Source organism: Canis lupus, chromosome 20 (assembly GCF_011100685.1).
Source record: "Canis lupus familiaris isolate Mischka breed German Shepherd chromosome 20, alternate assembly UU_Cfam_GSD_1.0, whole genome shotgun sequence".
Lineage (NCBI taxonomy): Eukaryota > Metazoa > Chordata > Mammalia > Carnivora > Canidae > Canis > Canis lupus.
In genome coordinates, this window is record NC_049241.1 from 50,016,965 (window position 1) to 50,035,546 (window position 18,582).

Here is an 18,582-nt window from a genome sequence, read left to right on the forward strand (position 1 = left end):
GTTACTGTAATCAACCAAGATCTCTAAAACAAAGGAGGTGGTTTGGCTCTTTATCTAGTCTTGTGGCTGGCAATGTGTTTATTCTAGATACTGTCTTTGAAGTGGATGCTTCTTTGAAGTGAATGCCTCAGCAATCAAAGCTTAGGTCAGGCACTTGCATTACAAAAAAGAGAAAACCCAAACTGTCCCGGCTTGTGTTACCATCCACCTTCTGAAGCAGAGGCCTGGAGTCAACGGTGAGAACTATAACTAACGGCCTGGTTAGCTAATCTGCTAGAAGTCAGGGATAGGATTTATCCAAACCCAGAAAATACACCTCTAAGTAGGATTAGAGTAGCAAATTCTGTAATAATTGAACAGACAGTAGTCTGAGGTCCAATCCATAACCATCGTCCCAAACTTGAAGAGTCTCATAATAAAACTAAATCAGTGGTCTCAGGGGCCCTGGAAATCTGTTCAAAGAATTGGGTAATATTGTGGAATATTTTAACATCATGGGCCATCTGGTTTAGGTAGGTTTGAACTTGTCCTGAGTTGGTAGATTAGTTCTGTTGCTCATTGATATAGTCTCTTAGTCCTGAGAATGGATCAGTTCAGGTAAAGGTTGTGTCTCATTGATGCAAGTTGGTTCCCAAAGTTAGGCCTATATGGTACAAGTATTTGAGTTGGGTTATTAGGAAGCATTTCTGTGGAAACAAAGGAAAATCTGGTTAATGATTGGAGCAGATTATAATTTCAGTATCTGAGTTTTGAAAGCAGGCAGTCAAGATGCTTCTAGATGTTGGGATTGCAGCATAATTAGACAGAGTGAGGGCAGGCGGGGGCAGTCTGATAGATTTCCCTGCCTTGTAGTTTGAATGTTTTGTGGTCTTTCTGAGTGGCCCACACAGCACTGACACTGAGATTGACCATATATATATGAGCTGTTGTAGTGGTTTCCTTCAAGTTTATGCCAAATTGTCCCACTTTAGCTTATGTGCTCTTTCCAGGTCAGAAAAATGGGAGAAAAATTGGAAACATTAGTTTGGAGAGTTGTAGCCAGATATTGGAGGAAACAAGAATTTAGCAACCAGTTTAGTTTATAGGTAGGAAACAAAACCTCAAAGATAATGAACATAACTAGAATCTAGTATCTGTAAAGGGGTATTAGTGACTTAATTTTTCTCTGTATAGTCACTCCCTTTGCTATCAAAGAGAACGATAATAAAACTAATTTGCTTGCAAATTAAGTCAGTTTTAATACATTTGGTCTGATATTTACATAAGTGCAATAAGAATAGTGATTGGCCATATAGAATGTCTTTTTTAAAAAAGATTTTATTTGGGCACCTGGGTGGCTCAGTAGTTGAGTGTCTGCCTTTGGATCAGGTCGTGATACTGGGTACTGGGATGGAGTCCCACATCAGGCTTTCCCACAGGGAGCCTGCTTCTCCCTCTGCCTATATCTCTGCCTCTGTGTCTCTCATGAATAAATAAATAAAATCTTAAAAAAAATAAAATTAAATACTGGGATTCTTTAATCTTTTGTTTTCTAGATACAAGGAAACCCTTGCTCTTAAGCTAGCTATGACTTACAGAAATTTGGTAAAGAATACCTTTGGGAACAAAGATGAAACAATCACCTTTTCTCCCTACTGGATCCCTCTAGAATTCAGAAACTTTTAATGAGCATTCGTATTGTCATGATGATATAATTAATTTACATAAAATAAAGAATCTAGTCTCCTTGTAAAAGAACACAATTTAAAACAGTGGTTATGTTACCAAGTCTTGACTGCTTAACAGAGACGTACATAGATTCAGATATGACCAGACAGCTTTATGAAGCCAATAAAGCCCCATGGAAAAATCAGGGTTGGTACCTTATGGGGTTCCCAGCAGCCTTAATAGCAGGTTCGTAGGGAAGGTCATTTCCTGGCAGGTGCAGGAACTTCAGGATATTTTGAGGACCTCGAGATAGGAGGAATTAAATCAATGTGTTGCAGGCAAAGTCTGATGGTCTAAGAATCCCCGTATTTTAAATAAAAAGTCATAAAAATTCTAATCATCTTTATCAGTTAACTTAGTCCTATGTAATTAGTTCTTGATCTTGATCCTTGGTTAGCAGTTTTACAGATCCAGTTTTTCCTTATACCTGTGTGAATTCTTACCCAGGTCAGTGGAATGGTAAGAAAGTTATCAGAGACCTGTATTCTTGAGTACTTGTCAGAGTCCTTTCCATGAATATTTCTGAAGCTGAAACACTTCTGCAAAAGCATCATCAGAATAAAACGGCTGTCTGTAAATGACAAAAGACTTAAAAATGGCCATGGTTAAAGATCTGGTGAGAGTTCGTTATAATACAAGAAAATTTGTTTCTGTGGCACACAATATTCCAAGAATTAGGGGTGATAACATTATCCAAGACATGGCAGATTTTTAGGAATTTCATGTAATTTCTAGAACGCTTACCTTAATAACATTCACCTGTATCTTAGGACCTAAGAAAGTTTATCATCACTGATTTGACAGTGCTTCCGTGTAATTTAACATACTCGCTAAGCCTAATTAGTGACCTGTTTCTTTTTTTTTTTAAGGTTTTATTTATTTATTCTTGAGAGACACACACAGAGAGAAAGAGAGAGAGAGAGAGAGGCAGAGACATAGGCAGAGGGAGAAGCAGGCTCCATGCAGGGAACCAGATGTGGAACTCAATCTGGGGACTCCAGGATCACACCCTGGGCTGAAGGCAGACTCAACCGCTGAGCCACCCAGGCATCCCGACCTCTGTTTCTTCTGTCTGCAAGTGATGTTAGACATTTTTCATTCCTTCCTGGGGTGTTTACATTTCAAAGGCATAGTAAGATTTACATCTTCAAGGGACAGGGAAGAGTTTAGTGCCTTTTGGATGGTTTTGACAGTTCCAGTTAAATTGTAGTAGTGCCACCCTATAATTAGGGGGAGCGCCTTGCAAGGAATAATTCTCTGGACTCAAGGTCCAGCGGGGCTTCTTCAGGGTGGGAAATGGAGAGTTTGGGTTGAGGAATTCTTAAATCCATTGGATCATGCCAGTTTTGCACAGCAGGGAGGAGGACTTTCATAACGTTTTCCCTTCTCTGTGAGCCTTCCCTGTGGTCACTATAATGTCAGGATGGGCCTAGAGTGATGCAACACATACCCAGGTCTGGAGACGGTCTCTGGCATGAATATTGGTGGCTCTGGGAGCCTTTGCCTTCTCCTTTCCCTCTTTCTTCTCATGGGAGGCCTTGATAATCCCTTACCGGGATTCCATTGGTGGCCAGGGATGCCTTGTGAGTGTGTTTCTTGGTTCTGTCCTCTAAAGGGCAGAGCTGATGGAGCATAGGATCTGTAGTATCTCAGTGGGAAGAAGCGTAGAGCCCAGATGGATCTTTAAGAAACTTACTGGATTTTAGGGGCTTTGGAGATAGCAGCCAGTTGATGGGTTTTAGCAGCTGTGAGTAGCAATTCAGAACCTGTTCCAACTAATCAGAAACCGCGCAAATTAGCCAGCTAAGTCCCCTCTCTCCTTCCTGCTGCATAAAATTTTCAAGGAACATTTGAATTTTAGTTAAGGTATAGTTTTTGATCTCAGTTTCTACTTCTAGATGTTCTCCTGTTACGTTCATCTGGTATGTTGTTCCCAGACACTTCTGGAGATGTCGCTGTGAGTGAACCCTCTTAGCAGTTTTCTTCTCCAGGGTGTCCCAAGAGACTTCTGCTGTCTCCTTCCACCTGTGTGATACACACAGGGTCTTGGAGAAAAGCCCTTAGGCCTCTAGAACAAAAGGTCCAGAGTGTTGGCACGCCCAGGAAATGTCCATGGGCTTCAGCATTTATCAAGGAGCCAGTGTCCCTCTTCTGGATTCTTGGGTAGAAACCAGATATTGGATCCCTGGGTGGCGCAGCAGTTTGGCGCCTGCCTTTGGCCCAGGGCGCGATCCTGGAGACCCGGGATCGAATCCCACATTGGGCTCCCTGCATGGAGCCTGCTTCTCCCTCTGCCTGTGTCTCTGCCTCTCTCTCTCTCTCTGTGTGACTATCATAAATAAATAAAATCTTTAAAAAAAAAAAAAAAGAAACCAGATATTGATGACCTTTATATTTGTCCATTAATTTTTTTTTTAAACAACACTCTGCCAGGGAGTGGTCCTGTATCCCATCCAGTCAGGGGATGAAGAGCCATTGCAGTGCTTGGGGTGGTGACACAGACACTATAGGCCTCTGTTGTGTTTTTCCCCTGGTGGTACCATTGGTTTCTTTTTGCAGGACTGTTTCACTCTTCTGGGCTTGGACTCCCAGTCCAGGCATGACCACAGACTCAGTGGTCACAGCTGGAGTTCTCTTGAACTGCTCAAATACAGAAGTATTTTTCCTTGAGCCTTTAGCCTAGAGCCTCTTTTTTGAGAAGTGCCAATAGCCTTGTGATTCAAGGCTCTCTCAGCCTCCAGGCGTGGAGGATTCTTATGCATATTAATAGTCCTTTAATAGGCCTTTAGAATTAGCAATCTAATTGTTCCATTAGAACAGGAGGCCTCAACTCTTGCTGCTCCAGGGAGATCATTTGATTAGTATGGCAGCTGTGACCTTTTAAGGGGTAGGATACAGCTGGCAGTGCAAAACAGAGGCAACATGTTAAAGCACTAGCAGTGTGACAGGCTCCCAGCAAGCAGGGCTCCTTTCCTGGATGGCAGAAGCAAGGTGCCGGTAAAGGGCATTTTTCTTAATGAATTTTGAGGGCAATCATGTGGTCCTTCCAACAGTGCCCACTGTTCTGTGCGGGTCTCAGCCTTTCAGTACTCAGTGTTGTGGTTGGATCGGCCCTTGTGGTTCTTGAGATTGCAAGACACTTTGCAGCAATAACCATCAGGAGACTGAGAAAAATGGGTTTATTAAAGAACCTGTTAATTACACAGCACACCTGGGGTCACACAACGATTTCAGATTAGTTGGGAAGGGGGCAGGGAGGACACAGGAGGCTTGGGATCTGCCTCTATTGGAGTAAGGATGGGCGCCTAGGGTTTCATGAGCTCTCTCTTGGTTGATGAATTTATTTATTTATTTTTATTTATTTATAAAAGATTTTATATATTCATGAGAGACACACAGAGAGAGAGAGGCAGAAACATAAACTGAGGGAGAAGCGGGCTCCCCACAGGGAGCCAGTTGTGGGACTGGATCCCTGGACCCAGGATCATGCCCTGAGCTAAAGGCAAATGCTCAACTGCTGAGCCACTCAGGTGTCCCTTGGTGAATTTAAAACATCAGAGCGGGAATTTAAGTGCTGGAAAGAGAAAAAACAAGTAGCCCAAATAGTTATTGAAATCAATCAAAGGATCCTTTGGTGGAAGGCAGCCGCCTGTTATCTAGTGAAGCTGGCAGGCTGGCAACGTGTTTATTTGAAATGCCCATCTTTGAAGTGAATGCCTCAGCAATCTGCTTAATTCAGGCTCTTGCATTACAACAAATAAACAAAAAAACAAATATCTGGGCTTACCCAGGAGCCTGGTGATCACTCTTTCTTTTATGTGCAGTTTCCCAGCGACACAGAATTTTCAGATTGTTTTCATGTGCTTCTTTATCATTTCTTTCTTTCTTTTTTTAAGATTTTATTTATTCATTCATGAGAGAAAGAGAGGCAGAGAGAGACACAGGCAGAGGGAGAAGTAGGCCCCATGCAGGGCTCCCGATTCGGGACTCCATTCGGGACTCCAGGATCATGCCCTAGGGCCCCAAAGGCAGTCACTAAACCCCTGAGCCACCCAGGGATCCCCCTGTACCATTTCTGTATCACTGCAGAAGTGCATGTTCTGATCTAGTTCCCATTTTTAATTGGGTTGTTTGTGTTTTGTTGAATTTTAAGAGTTCTTTGGATGTTTTAGATACCAGTTCTTTATTAGGTAAGTGATTTACCAAGATTTTCTGCCAGTCCAGGCTCGTGTTTTCATCTTAACACTGTCTTTCTCTGAGCAGTTTTTCATTTTAATGAAAACAAATTTATTTTTTTCTCTCTTGGATCTTGCTCTCATTGTTGTGTCCAAAAGGTAATCACCAAGATACCCTAGATTTTCTCCTATTTTACATTTTAGGAGTTTTGTAGTTTTACATTTTACACTAAATCTATGATCCATTTTCGTTTAATTTTTGTAAGAGGTATAAAACCTACGTATAGATTTTATTTTAAAATTTTATTTTTTGCTTATGGTTTAGTTCTCCCTGTACTATTTGTTGTTGTAAAGGCTGGATTTCCTATTGAATGGCATTGCCCTTGGTCCTTTCTCAAAGATCGATTCTATATACTTGCATGGATCTATAGAAGGTAATTGACTTTAATATATTGACATTTTTTCCTTCAGCCTTTCCTGATTACTCTCGGTGCAGTTGATGCTTGGACACAGTCTTGAACTCTGTGGGTATGCGGATTTAAAAAAAAATTTAAAGAGGTGATAGCAAAAGCCACAAGGCATTTATTTACAGGTGCACACACCCGTCTCTCCTGGACTGAATCAAAAGTGACTGGCACAGAGGTAGTGCTTGCTGCCTTCTGAATACCAGTGGGAGGGGTGCTGCGGCTCTCAGCACAGCAGCCCCTGGGGACCCTGGGACTGGGCAGGGCTGCAGGTCACTCGTGTACTAACCCGGTGCTCAGGTGGAGTGCTGGAGGCTGGTCTTCAGGAGGCTGGGCTGAAATGGGGGAACGCGCCAGAGGCGGTGGGGGTGGGGTGGGGAGGTGGGAGAGGTGTGGTGTCAGCAATGCACTAGAAGGCCCACCCTAATGCCCCCACCCACTGAGTCCTATACAAGCAGGTTGGCCTCTGGTACAGCCCGTGGGCCCCTTCTAGGCCCAACAGGGAACCTTTCTGCAGCAGGGCCTGGCCCAGGTTCTCCTGGGGCAGGAGCCCTCAGATGTGGCCATAAATGCTAGGGGCATGGGCCTGTGGTGTAGCTCTCGGCAGGTGGGCAGGTGAGCAGCTGTACGGTTCCTCCAGGCTGCTGTTGCCACCCTCAGGCCTGAACTGTAACTGCTGCTGAGCTGAAGCTACTAGGCCATCTTGGGCCGGTCCCACAGTCACTACACACCCCTCTGTGCCCAGACCTGATCCAGCCCAGCTGGGCCTACCCATTGGCAGATTTTTTATTTATTTTTTTAAGGATTTTATTTATTTATTCATAGAGACAGAGAGAGGCAGAGACACAGGCAGAGGGAGAAGCAGGCATCATACAGAGAGCCTGATGTGGGACTCGATCCAGGGTCTTCAGGATCATGCCCTAGGCTGCAGGCGGCTCATTGGCAGATTTTTTTAAAATAAATTTTTCTTTATGATTTTATTACTTTTTATCTAGCTTACTTTATTGGAAGAATATATCATATAGTACCTATAACAAAAAATACATGTTAATCGACTTTATGTTGTCATTAAGGCTTCTGGTCAACAGTAGTTGTTTTTGGGTAGTCAAAAGATAGACAAAGATATTTGACTGCCTAAGGGTTGGTGGCCCTAACTACCTGAGTTGTTCAAGTGTCAACTGTAGTTTATTTATTAAAAAAAAAAACATTTCATTTATTTATTCATGAGAGACAGAGAGAGGCAGAGACACAGGCAGAGGGAGAAGCAGGCTCCATAAAGGGAGCCCGATGTGGGACTCGATCCCGGGACTCCAGGACCATGCTCTGGGCCAAAAGGCAGGTGCTAAACCACTGAGCCATGCAGGGATCCTCTCAACTGTAGTTTAAAGGATTTTTCTTGTCACTTGGGACTCTTGGAGATTTTCTCAACCAACAGTCTTTGCCACACAAACAGTTGTATTATTTATTTATTTACTTAAAAAGTTTTATTTCTTGCTTCCCAGTCTGTGTAGTTTTTTTTTTTTTTTTTTTTTTTTCCTTTTTGGGTCTAACTGCATTAGTTAAGAGTTCCAGCACAAGGTTTACTAGGACTGGTGAGAGAGGGCATCATTGCATTCTTCCTGATGTTACCAGAAAACATCTAGCTCTTTAAGGGTACTTCATTTCTATTAAACTAAAGTCCAGTTGATGTAGAGGCAGGTGTGGGCAGAGGGGAAGCATTCTCCATTCTAATGATTTGGTCTGAATCTCTAGGGAACCTCTGTACCTGGACTTTACTAGTGAGTAAGATATGTCATCTTTGTCCCTAGTTCCTAACAAAAATCTCCTGAAGCACTTGGAATTGCTCAAGTGATAAGGGTGATAGTATCTTTTATTTTTTTATAATGAGGCAACTCTTGGTCAGCTCTTAGATAGCTTCAGGATGGGTACTGGACACCAGGAACACAAAGCCTTGATTAGGGGTTGGGACTTAGAGCCCCAGCTCCCAGCCTCTGGAGAGAGGAGTCTATAGGGTTGAGTTAATCACCAATGGCCAGTGATTTAATGAATTATGTCAATTTAATGAAATCTCTGTCAAAACTATTAAAGACCTGATTCAGAGGGTATCCAGGTTGATGAACACATACATTTAGATGCTGGGGAGTTGGCGTGTCCAGAGAGGAGGTGGCAATTCTGCAAACGCCCCCCCCCCCCCAACTTCCCTCACCTATATGACCACCTTACTTTGACCTATGGGTCACTACCTTTTGTCTGTTTGAGTTGTATCCTTTATAGTAAACCAATATAGTTAAGTAAAGGGTTTTGCTGAGTTCTTACATCGTTTTGGTAAGTTACTAGATGTGATGGCACATGGAGGGAATCTGAATATGTAGATGGCTGAGCAGAAATGTCAGCAGCCTGGTTGGGCTCCCCATCTGTGGCTGGCATCTGAGGTGGGACCAGTGTGTGGGACTGAGCTCTTCACCTGTGGAGTCTGACATGAACTCTAGGTGGTAGTGTTAGAATGAATTGAACTGTGGGACACCTGTTTGGTGTCACAGAGTTGGAGAAGTGGCACTGGGACAGACATCACATACTTGGTGTCATGGAGGTGGGGGGGAACCTTGTCATCCTCAGAAATACTTCACCATTGAGAGAAGACTAAGGCTAGAAGAGACTCAAGTTAGCTATTTCCTTCCTCCCAGGTCAGTTAGGCTCTGGGAAAATCCCAGTCAGTTACACTCTTGTGAAATAGATTGTTTTGAGGACAGGCTTTGTTAAAATGCATAGGGTATTCTGGACATATCTTTAAATGTCTACTTTTTTGTCTTTCTAATTTTGGAGACAGTACTTTACCCTGGTACCTCAGTTCTGTGATGGAAGAGTTGATGATTCACATTTCTTGGCTCTTGTCCTCTGAGGACTGGAAGCCAGCTGCTAAGCTCCTTACATGCCCAATCAGAGACTAGAAGTGTGACTCCTTTTTTGATGTTTATTGAGAGCTTTAAACCCTCATCTCTCCTTTCTCCCCTTATGCCCCCCATCTGTACAAGGGGACAAGACAGCCCTGGGGGTCCTTCCTTTGGTTTTGGCAAATGATTCAATCTACTGTCCTGCCCCTGTTCCCCAAATCTCACATTAGCCCACCTCCAAACCCCAGTAAAAAACCCAGGCCAGGCTCCTTTCCTTGATCTCCCAAGGCATTTCCCACCTGCTTGAGAGGCCTGCCCTCCCCCCTCTGGACACTTGCATTATGGAAGCAAGAAATGCTTTCATATCCTCTAGGCATGTGTGTGTTGTCAGTGTAGACATCTGAACCAAATCTCAGGTGGGGGTACACCTGCCTGTGCGGTTGACCATAACAGTTATAAAATAGGTAACTGGTAAATACTTTGCTATCCTGTTTGCTTTATTGTTCTATTGATAAGTCCTCCAAATCTTTTGATATTAATGCATGCTATCCTTATATGAGTCTCCACGTGCAAATGCACAAAAAAAATTCTATGGACATTGTTGAAAATTGCTGGGCTGTAGATAGTGATCAGGTCAGATTTACAGGAAATAGTAGATTAAATCACTTGACCCTCCTCCATTCTTACAATTTATTGAATAACAATTCACAATTCATAATGGTCTTCGACACTTGGGATTAGTAAAATTGATGAGTTTTTTTTTTCTTCTCAGAATTTTTTGTTCTAATCACTGTGAAATGGCATCTACTGGACATTTTATTTATTTATTTATTTATTTATTTATTTATTTATTTATTTATTTATTTTACTGGACATTTTAATTCCCAATTACCTCTACCAAGGTGATGGAAATTTTTATTTTATTTTATTTATTTTATTTTATTATTTTTCTAAAGATTTTATTTATTTCTTCATGACAGACATACACACAGAGAGAGGGAGAGGCAGAGACACAGGCAGAGGGAGAAGCAGGCTCCTTGTAGGGAGCCCAACCAGGGACTGGATCCCAGGTCTCCAGGATCACACCCTGGGCTGAAGGCGGTGCTAAACCACTGGGCCACCAGGGCTGCCCAATGGACATTTTTAATACACGTATTTCATCTTCTGTTCAACATGTTTGACTTTTTTCCTTTTGAATCTGTATCTGTTCATATTAACTCTGGCAGTTGATCTTTCATATTGCAGGTGTTGCTGATGCTTTTTCTTTTCCCTGTTTGCCTTTAATTATCTTAATTTTAATATAATAGAATTTGTGTGTCTCCGAGTTTATGGCTTGCAGTTTTTCTTTGCTTTTTGTTTTTGTTTTGGCTTGCTCTTTTTCTTACGAGGAAATTCTCCCTATTTTGTGTCAATAAAATATCTGAATTCTAAAAGTTTCCTAGTTTTATCTTGCAGTTATTTTTTTAAAGATTTTATTTATTCATTCATGAAAGACACACAGAGAAAAGCAGAGACATAAGGCAGAGGGAGAAGCAGGCTCCATGCCAGAAGCCCGATGTGGGACTCCATCCGGGGACTCCAGGATCATGCCCTGAGCCACAGGCTCAACCGCTGAGCCACCCAGGCGTCCCTATCTTGCACATTTAAAGATTTTTAAAATTATTTTTTATTTTATTTTATTTATTCATGAGAGGCACAGACAGAGAGAGAGAGGCAGAGACACAGGCAGAGGGAGAAGCAGGCTCCACGCAGGGAGCCCGATGTAGGACCGGATCACGGGTCTCCAGGATCACTACCCGGGCGGAAGGCGGCGCTAAACCGCTGGGCCACCAGGGCTGCGGTATCTTGCACATTTAAATCTAAAGTGAATTGGGTATTTTCCATGGAATATTGGGGAATACAATGCATTTTCCAAGTAATTAACAGTGTATGCCTGCCTTTTCATAGTGTTCATGATATTTGCAACTTTGCTACAATGACTGCTCTCCCCTTGACTAATTTCATATTAAATACCAGCCTATTGAAGGCACTTTCTACTCTTGTCTGCTTATATCTCTGTCTGGAATAATATAGCTTAAAAATCCTTGATGTGTGTTAGGTACACCACCACCTTGTTCTTCAGAAGTCTCTGTCCGGTTCTCAGCATTTGTTCCTTCTATTGGGCTTGTGTGAGTACTGTTGACTACTGAAGAATCTGTTTTGGGGACTCTGGAGTTTTATAAAGGTACCATTAGGGAATGGTGACATCTGAGGGACACTGAATTCTTGTTAAGAACAGTTGGCATCTGTTCACTTATTTCATTCTACTTTGACATTAAGAAACAATTTTTGCATTTTTCCATGAGGATCATTAAATATGCTTTAGTCTCCTTTGATACTGAAATTGATGTGTATAAGTTAGGAGAAAGTTTTCAAATGTCATCTCTTAGTGTAATCACATAGGATGGGCTCAGTTCTTCAACATGTTGTGAGTATACATGTAAATTATTGTCTACCAGGGAATTTTTTTTTTTAAGATTTTATTCATGAGAGACAGAGAGAGAGAGACAGAGACACAGGCAGAGGGAGAAGCAGGCTCCATGCAGGGAGCCCGACGTGGGACTCGATCCCAGGTCTCCAGGATCACACCCTAGGCTGAAGGCGGCCCTAAACCGCTGAACCATCTGGGCTGCCCTACCACGGAAGTTTAATAGAGACTCAGTACTTGGAATGTTTGTTGGGCCTGGTCCTGTCAGCACTGTTTGCCAAACCTGTAACAAATTAGATTCTCAAAAGGAAGATAGGAGTTTATGTACTGTAATGTTTGCATAAGTGCTTCAGGCACACTGAGGCAGTCTTATCTGTAGGATTGGTGGAGTCACTCCCAAAACCCCAGTTCCCAGATACCAACACAGGATGAACTTTGTCTTTGTCATCCAGGATTTCTAAGGGTAAGCAATCTTAGACCTGCTAATGTTCACTCTCTTCCTCACACTAGATAATAGAACTATTTGTGAGCATGTCTGCACTTCCCATGTGGAAAGAGTTGTTAGAACTGACCCAGGCAGCTCATTTCTCCCTGGATTCACAACAAAAGAGGTGTTCCTAGTTTGCTGTCACTCTACAGAATAGGTCAGTTCTAGCATTAAAATTGCTGGGTGGAAACTTTTCTCTGTGCCTTAGATGCAGACATCATTGTGTCAATCAACATGATTGATCTCTTTCAGGGACCAGCATTTAGGGGAATTAATCCACTGAGGGATTCCTGTGTTTGGGTTGGACCATCCTGCTGCCTTCCCAACAGAGGAACTCAGAAATGGGAGGAGAGCCTCTAGAGTGACTGGTTGGGGATCACTTGCAACAGAAATCAGAAAAAAAGGGATTTGGTGAGGTTTTTGGAGGAAAGCACCATTGGACTCACATCATGTGCAAATTCATTATCAGTACTAACATGGAATTCAGTGAAGTCACTTGTAAATTTCATGTCTTTACATACTCCTCAAGGTCACCAAGCCCTAGTTACAGTCATACAATTCTGTCAAAAAAATCTCTTCTGGGATCTTATCTCAAGATCTGTGCCTTTGTGTCTTAAAAATTGGTAAGAGGCAGCTGTGAGGCTTATGAATATATGGATTTTGAGGATGTCTAAGTTGTCATGCCTTTTCCTCATGTCTGAGTTGTATATTCTAAATATTTCCTGGTCCATGAAATGAGACAGAACACGGAAGATAAAATTGATTCTTTGATAAATATTATATAAACAAATTATAATTATACTCTTCTGTGAAAATATTCTTGTTCATCCAGCTGGATATGACTGTTTGTAATGATCTGGAGGACTTCAGCACACACTGGCCAACTGGATCTTGTAACAGTTTGGCTTCTCCTGGCTTCTCATGTTTGGGGATGGGAATAGAAGAAAAAGCTTCCATTTTCCCCCGTTTTTGTTAATAAAATATCATGCATTTGTGACTCTGTGCTTCATCGGAGTGCTGTGTGACATTGTGAGTATTTAAGGAGGAGGTGAAAGTTTTTCTCACAAGGAATTAATTGATGGTCTTAAGATGGAAATAGTTCTTTGATTCATACAGCATTTCTCCAAGGTGTTCTGTTTCCTGACAGTAGGGAGCAATGGAGGTTTAAAGTGATGACAATAAAAATGTAGCAGTGAATTCCTGTGGTCATGATGCTGTTAAATTCATGAGGAAGCAAGTGTGACCAGAGAGGAAGAGTCTGATGACCGAGTCATACAATAAATGTTGAAAGATCAGTCTTATGTGAATTTCTTATGAACTGAATATAGATCACCAGTGTTGTCCATCTCACTCCTCCTCCTGTACACATATATGGGATATTTTAGGACACAGTGGCCTTTGAGGATGTGACTGTGAACTTCACCCTGGAGGAGTGGGCTCTTCTGAATCCATCCCAGAAGAAACTCTACAGAGATGTGATGCAGGAAACCTTCAGGAACCTGGCCTCAATAGGTAGGGATGACATTATTCTTACTTACTTAATCAACCAGAAATCCAGCATCACTCACTCGCTCATCAATGCTGTTATAAGAGGTGATAGGTGGAAAGGGCATATGTCAGTAAATAAATCAGCCATGATGACAGTTCATCATGGACCTAGAATCTAAAAAATATTCTTTTATAATGTGTGCTTTTTCTTGGTCTGTATTTTAGGGGAAAAATGGGAAGACTGTAACAGTAAAAGTCTGTATAAACATCATCAGACAAATCTAAGGTAAGAACTGTGTCCCTGGCTAGCTCAGTTCGTAGAGTACACAACTCTTAATCTCAGGGTTGTAAGTTCAAGCCCCATGTTGGGCATGGAGCCTACTTAAAATTAAGAAACAAAACCAGTGTTCCCATGAGAAAATCTTTGTCATATTAAAAAAAAAACAAGCAAATAAAATGAATCAGAGCATTTCTAAGTTTATTTATTTTTAGGATATTTTCATCAAAATTTTTTTCCCTAATATGACCTAGATGTTCAGTGTTTGAAAGATAGTAACATGTGGAAAAATATCCAGAAACTATTTTTATTTTTTTATTTTACAAAATATTTTATTTATTTATTTGACAGAGAGAGAGAGAGAGAGAGCGCACAAGCAGGGGGAACAGCAGGCAGAGGGAGAGGGAAAAGCAGGCTTCCTGCTGAGCAAGGAACCCAATGTGGGGCTGGATCCCAGGACCCAGGGATCATGACCTGAGCCAAAGGCAGACACTTAACCGACTGAGCCAACCAGGTGCCCCACAGAAACCCCATTTTTTTTTAACAAGCTATTTATTTTTTTTAAGATTTATTTATTTATTTATGATAGAGATAGAGACACAGAGAGAGAGGCAGAGACACAGGAGGAGGGAGAAGCAGGCTGCATGATGGGAGCCCATTGTGAGACTCGATCCCGGGACTCCAGGATCGTGCTCTGGGCCAAAGGCTGGCGCTAAACCGCTGAGCCACCCAGGAATTCCCTAAAAACCCCATTTATGATTATCACTTTTGATAATAGCAATGATCATCTCCTTGCAGAACACTTAGGATATACTCACTTTCAAACAGTGTGAAAGCATAGGAAACATACACATTTTTCGAAAAATGGTAAAAAGTCATTGAAATAATTTAATAAATAGGAAATTATTAAGCCATTAATAACATGCTTCTCATTTTTACGACAGGCATGTGATAGAGAGACCCTGTAAAAATAAAGAAGGTAGTAAATGTGGAGAATCCTTCAGCCAGAATCCAAATCATAAGCAGATAAAGAAAACTCCTACTGGAATAAAACTACGTAAATGTAGCTTCTGTGGACAAGTGTTCAGACATCATTCATCTTTTAGCAGGCACATGATCTCTCACACTGGCCACAAACTATATGAATATCAGGAATATGAAGAGAAGCCTTATAAGTGTAAGGAATGTGGGAAGGCCTTCAAGCATCGACAGTCCATTCGAGTACATGTAAGGACTCACACTGGAGAGAAGCCTTACAAATGCAAGCACTGTGGGAAGGCCTTCAAGCATTGCCAGTCCATTCGAAAGCATGAAAGGATTCACACTGGAGAGAAGCCCTATGAATGCAAACAATGTGGAGAAACTTTCAGGTATCGCCACAACTTTCAAAAACATGAGCGAACTCACACTGGAGAGCAGCCCTATAGATGTAAGCACTGCGGGAAAGCCCTCAGTTGCCTTAGTTACTGCCGAATTCATGAAAGAACTCACACTGGAGAGAAACCATATGAATGTAAACAATGTGGGAAAGCCTTCAGTTATGCCAGTTACATTCGAATACATGAGAGAACTCACACTGGAGAAAAGCCCTATGAATGCAAGAAATGTGGGAAAGCCTTTAGTTGTCCAAATTATTTTCGAAAACATGAAAAGACTCACACTGGAGAGAAACCCTATGAATGTAAGCAATGTGGTAAAGGCTTCAGTTGTCCCAGATCCTTTCGAAGTCATGAAAAGAGACACAGAGGCGAAAAGCCTTATGAATGTAAAATATGTGGTAAAACCTACAGTTGTCCTATATACTTCCGAAATCATGAAAGGAGACACAGTGGAGAAAAATCCTATGAATGTAAAATATGCGGTAAGTCCTTCAGTTGTCCAAAGTATTTTAGAAAACATGAAAGAAGTCACACAGGAGAAGAACCCTGTGAATGTAATGAATGTGAGAATACCTTGAGTCCTCTCACTATATTCCAAAGACACATGATGAAGCACACTGGAGATGGACCTTATAAGTGTAAGGAATGTGGGAAAGTCTTTGATTGTCCAAATTACTTTCGATGTCACGAGAAGATACACAGTGGAGAAAAGCCATATGAATGTAAGGAATGTGGCAAAGCCTTCAGTTCCTCCATGTCCCTTCAAAACCATGAAAGAAGTCATAGTAGGAAAAAACCTCATGAATGTAAAGAATGTGGTAAAGCCTTTAGCTTTCCATGTTCCCTTCAAAAGCATGAACGAAGTCATACTGGGGAGAAACCATATGAATGTAAGCAATGTGGGAAAGCCTTTACTTATCTCAGTTCTATGCAAAAGCATGAGAGAACTCATAGTGGAGAGAAACCCTATGAATGTAAACAATGTGGGAAAGCCTTCATTTATCTCAGTTCTATGCAAAAGCATGAAAGAACTCACACTGGAGAGAAGCCCTATGAGTGTAAGCAGTGTGGGAAAGCTTTCATTACCCTCTCAAACGTTCAAAGGCACATGATCAAGCACACTGGAGATGGACCTTGTAAATGCAAGGAGTGTGGGAAGGCCTTTGATTGTCCTAGTTCATTGCGAACTCATGAACGTACTCACACTGGGGAGAAACCCTATCAGTGTAAACATTGTAGTAAAGCCTTCACTCGTTCTAGTTCTTTACGAAACCATGAAAGAACTCATAATGGAGAGTAGCTATGTGAATGTCAGAAATAGGGAAAAGTCTTCAATTGCTCCAGTTCTTTCTGACTACATGAAATAACTTGCACTGAAGAGAAACTATAAACAGAAACAATATGGTAAATTCTTTATTCCCTATTATGTTCATATACATGAAATTCATACTAGAGAGAAACTCAATGTAAGGAAAGTTATGAAAGCTTTCATTTATCACACAGTCTTTCAAGGACATGTGAGAGTGCACATGGGGGAGAAACCATATAAAAAACTAAAGAATCAGGGAAAGCCATCGCTGCATTCCCATGGGAAGCCATGGAAGAACTCACTGGAGAGAATTACATTGAATGGTAAACATTGTAGGAAAATGCACTTGCCCCACCTTTTTACAAAACCATGTGAGGATGTATAATGGTTAGATAGATACCTACCTTATAAATGAAAAATAAAGGAAGCTTTTTAGTTAGAAAAGGATTTTCAAAGTCACTTAAAAACTGCACTGTAAAGAAACTAATATAAGTAACATGGGTAAGCCTGGTGCAGATTACTGTATAATACTCCCCCAGGTTTGACAACACAATAGAAACATTATTAACATTTTACCTATGTTGTCTTCATCAGTGGCTTTTTTTTCCCTCCAGTTTTATTGAGAAAAGTTGACCCATTACTACGTAAGTTTAAGACATGTAGTCTGATGGTTTGATTTACATATATTGCGAAAAAGTTACAGTGGCTCAGTCTTTTTTAAAGATTTTATTTATTTATTCATGAGAGACACACAGAGAGGCAGAGACACAGGCAGAGGGAGAAGTAGGCTTCCTGCAGGGAGCCTGATGTGGGACTTGATCCCAGGACCCTGGGATCATAACCTGAACCAAAGGCAGATGCTCAACCACTGAGCCACCCAGGTGCCCCAAAAGTGGCTCAATCTTAATGTGATTCTCTGTTTGAGGGATTTCTACTTAGTTTTGCAAAAGCATTGAGGTGGGAAAATACTGTAGGTACTCATTAAGCAGTGGTTTCTAAGTCTGATGGGTTATTTTTCCCCCTCAGTAAACAGCTAACATTTCCATTTTTTAAAAAGATTTTATTTATTTATTTGAGAGAGTGCATGAGCAGGGAGGAGGAGACAGAGGGAGAGGGAGAAGCAGACTCCCCACTGAGCAGGGAGCCTGAGGTCTGGGGTTTGACCCCAGGACCCTGAGATCAGGACCTGAGTTGAAGACAGATGCCTAACCAACTGAGCCACCCAAGCACCCCGAGTGTTCCCATTTTGAAGACTGTTTTTCATCCATAGATGAACTAAAGTATGTTTTAACATGCAAGTAGTTTTAATTTTTATACATTTTTCTTTTTCCTTTTTTTTTTTGGTAAGGATAGGACTTGAATAATGAGGTGTCATCCTTAAAAACTGCCAATTATTTTATCAGCAAAAAATGAGTTTATTCAGAATAGGAGAGAATTGCAATTCAGGGCAAAGATGCTATGCAATGCCATAGGCAATTTTGGAGAACAAAGGAGAGAAATACTCTATATAATAAAGCAGAGGACTTGGGAATGGCTGTTATGAACAAAACATTTGTTGGAATAAACTGGAAGTTCAGAATATAGTGGCTTCTCATTGGCTGAGTTGTTACTGTCATTGGTTGCACTGTTGCTGGGTGTGGAGGAACTCTTCCTCCTGCTGGAATAAAAAGGTGGTTGCTAAAGTGGTATTTCAAGATATGTCTCTTCCTATTGAGTGTGTAACTGAGGAGGAGTGGTAAGGCTGGAAACTTCTACTACTGAACTGATTCCATTTTCAACAGGTTTCCTTTTTTTTTAATTTTTATATTTCTTTTGATAAGATATTTTTTCCTTAAAGCATTACCAATTAAGAGTCAGGTTTTCTGGGATCCCTGGGTGGCTCAGCGGTTTAGTGCCTGCCTTTGGCCCAGGGCACGATCCTAGAGTCCCGGGATCGAG

At 41.5% G+C, this 18,582-nt stretch overlaps 1 protein-coding gene across 4 annotated transcripts in view; it reads left to right on the plus strand.

Annotated features, from left to right (window-relative positions):
• Window positions 1-18,582, plus strand: part of LOC100682654 (zinc finger protein 709) — an 83,167-nt gene that overhangs the window by 53,853 nt on the left and 10,732 nt on the right. For 2 of the 4 annotated variants that reach the window (XM_038567184.1, XM_038567185.1), the window contains exons 2-4: window positions 13,577-13,703; window positions 13,905-13,965; window positions 14,901-18,535. In XM_038567184.1, the coding sequence (XP_038423112.1) occupies window positions 13,670-13,703; window positions 13,905-13,965; window positions 14,901-16,635 (1,830 nt within the window). In that variant the 5' untranslated portion in view covers window positions 13,577-13,669 and the 3' untranslated portion in view covers window positions 16,636-18,535. Of the gene's footprint in view, window positions 1-13,576; window positions 13,704-13,904; window positions 13,966-14,900; window positions 18,536-18,582 lie in introns of those variants that run through there. The other 2 variants (XR_005375089.1, XM_038567183.1) reach the window with 2 other exon arrangements.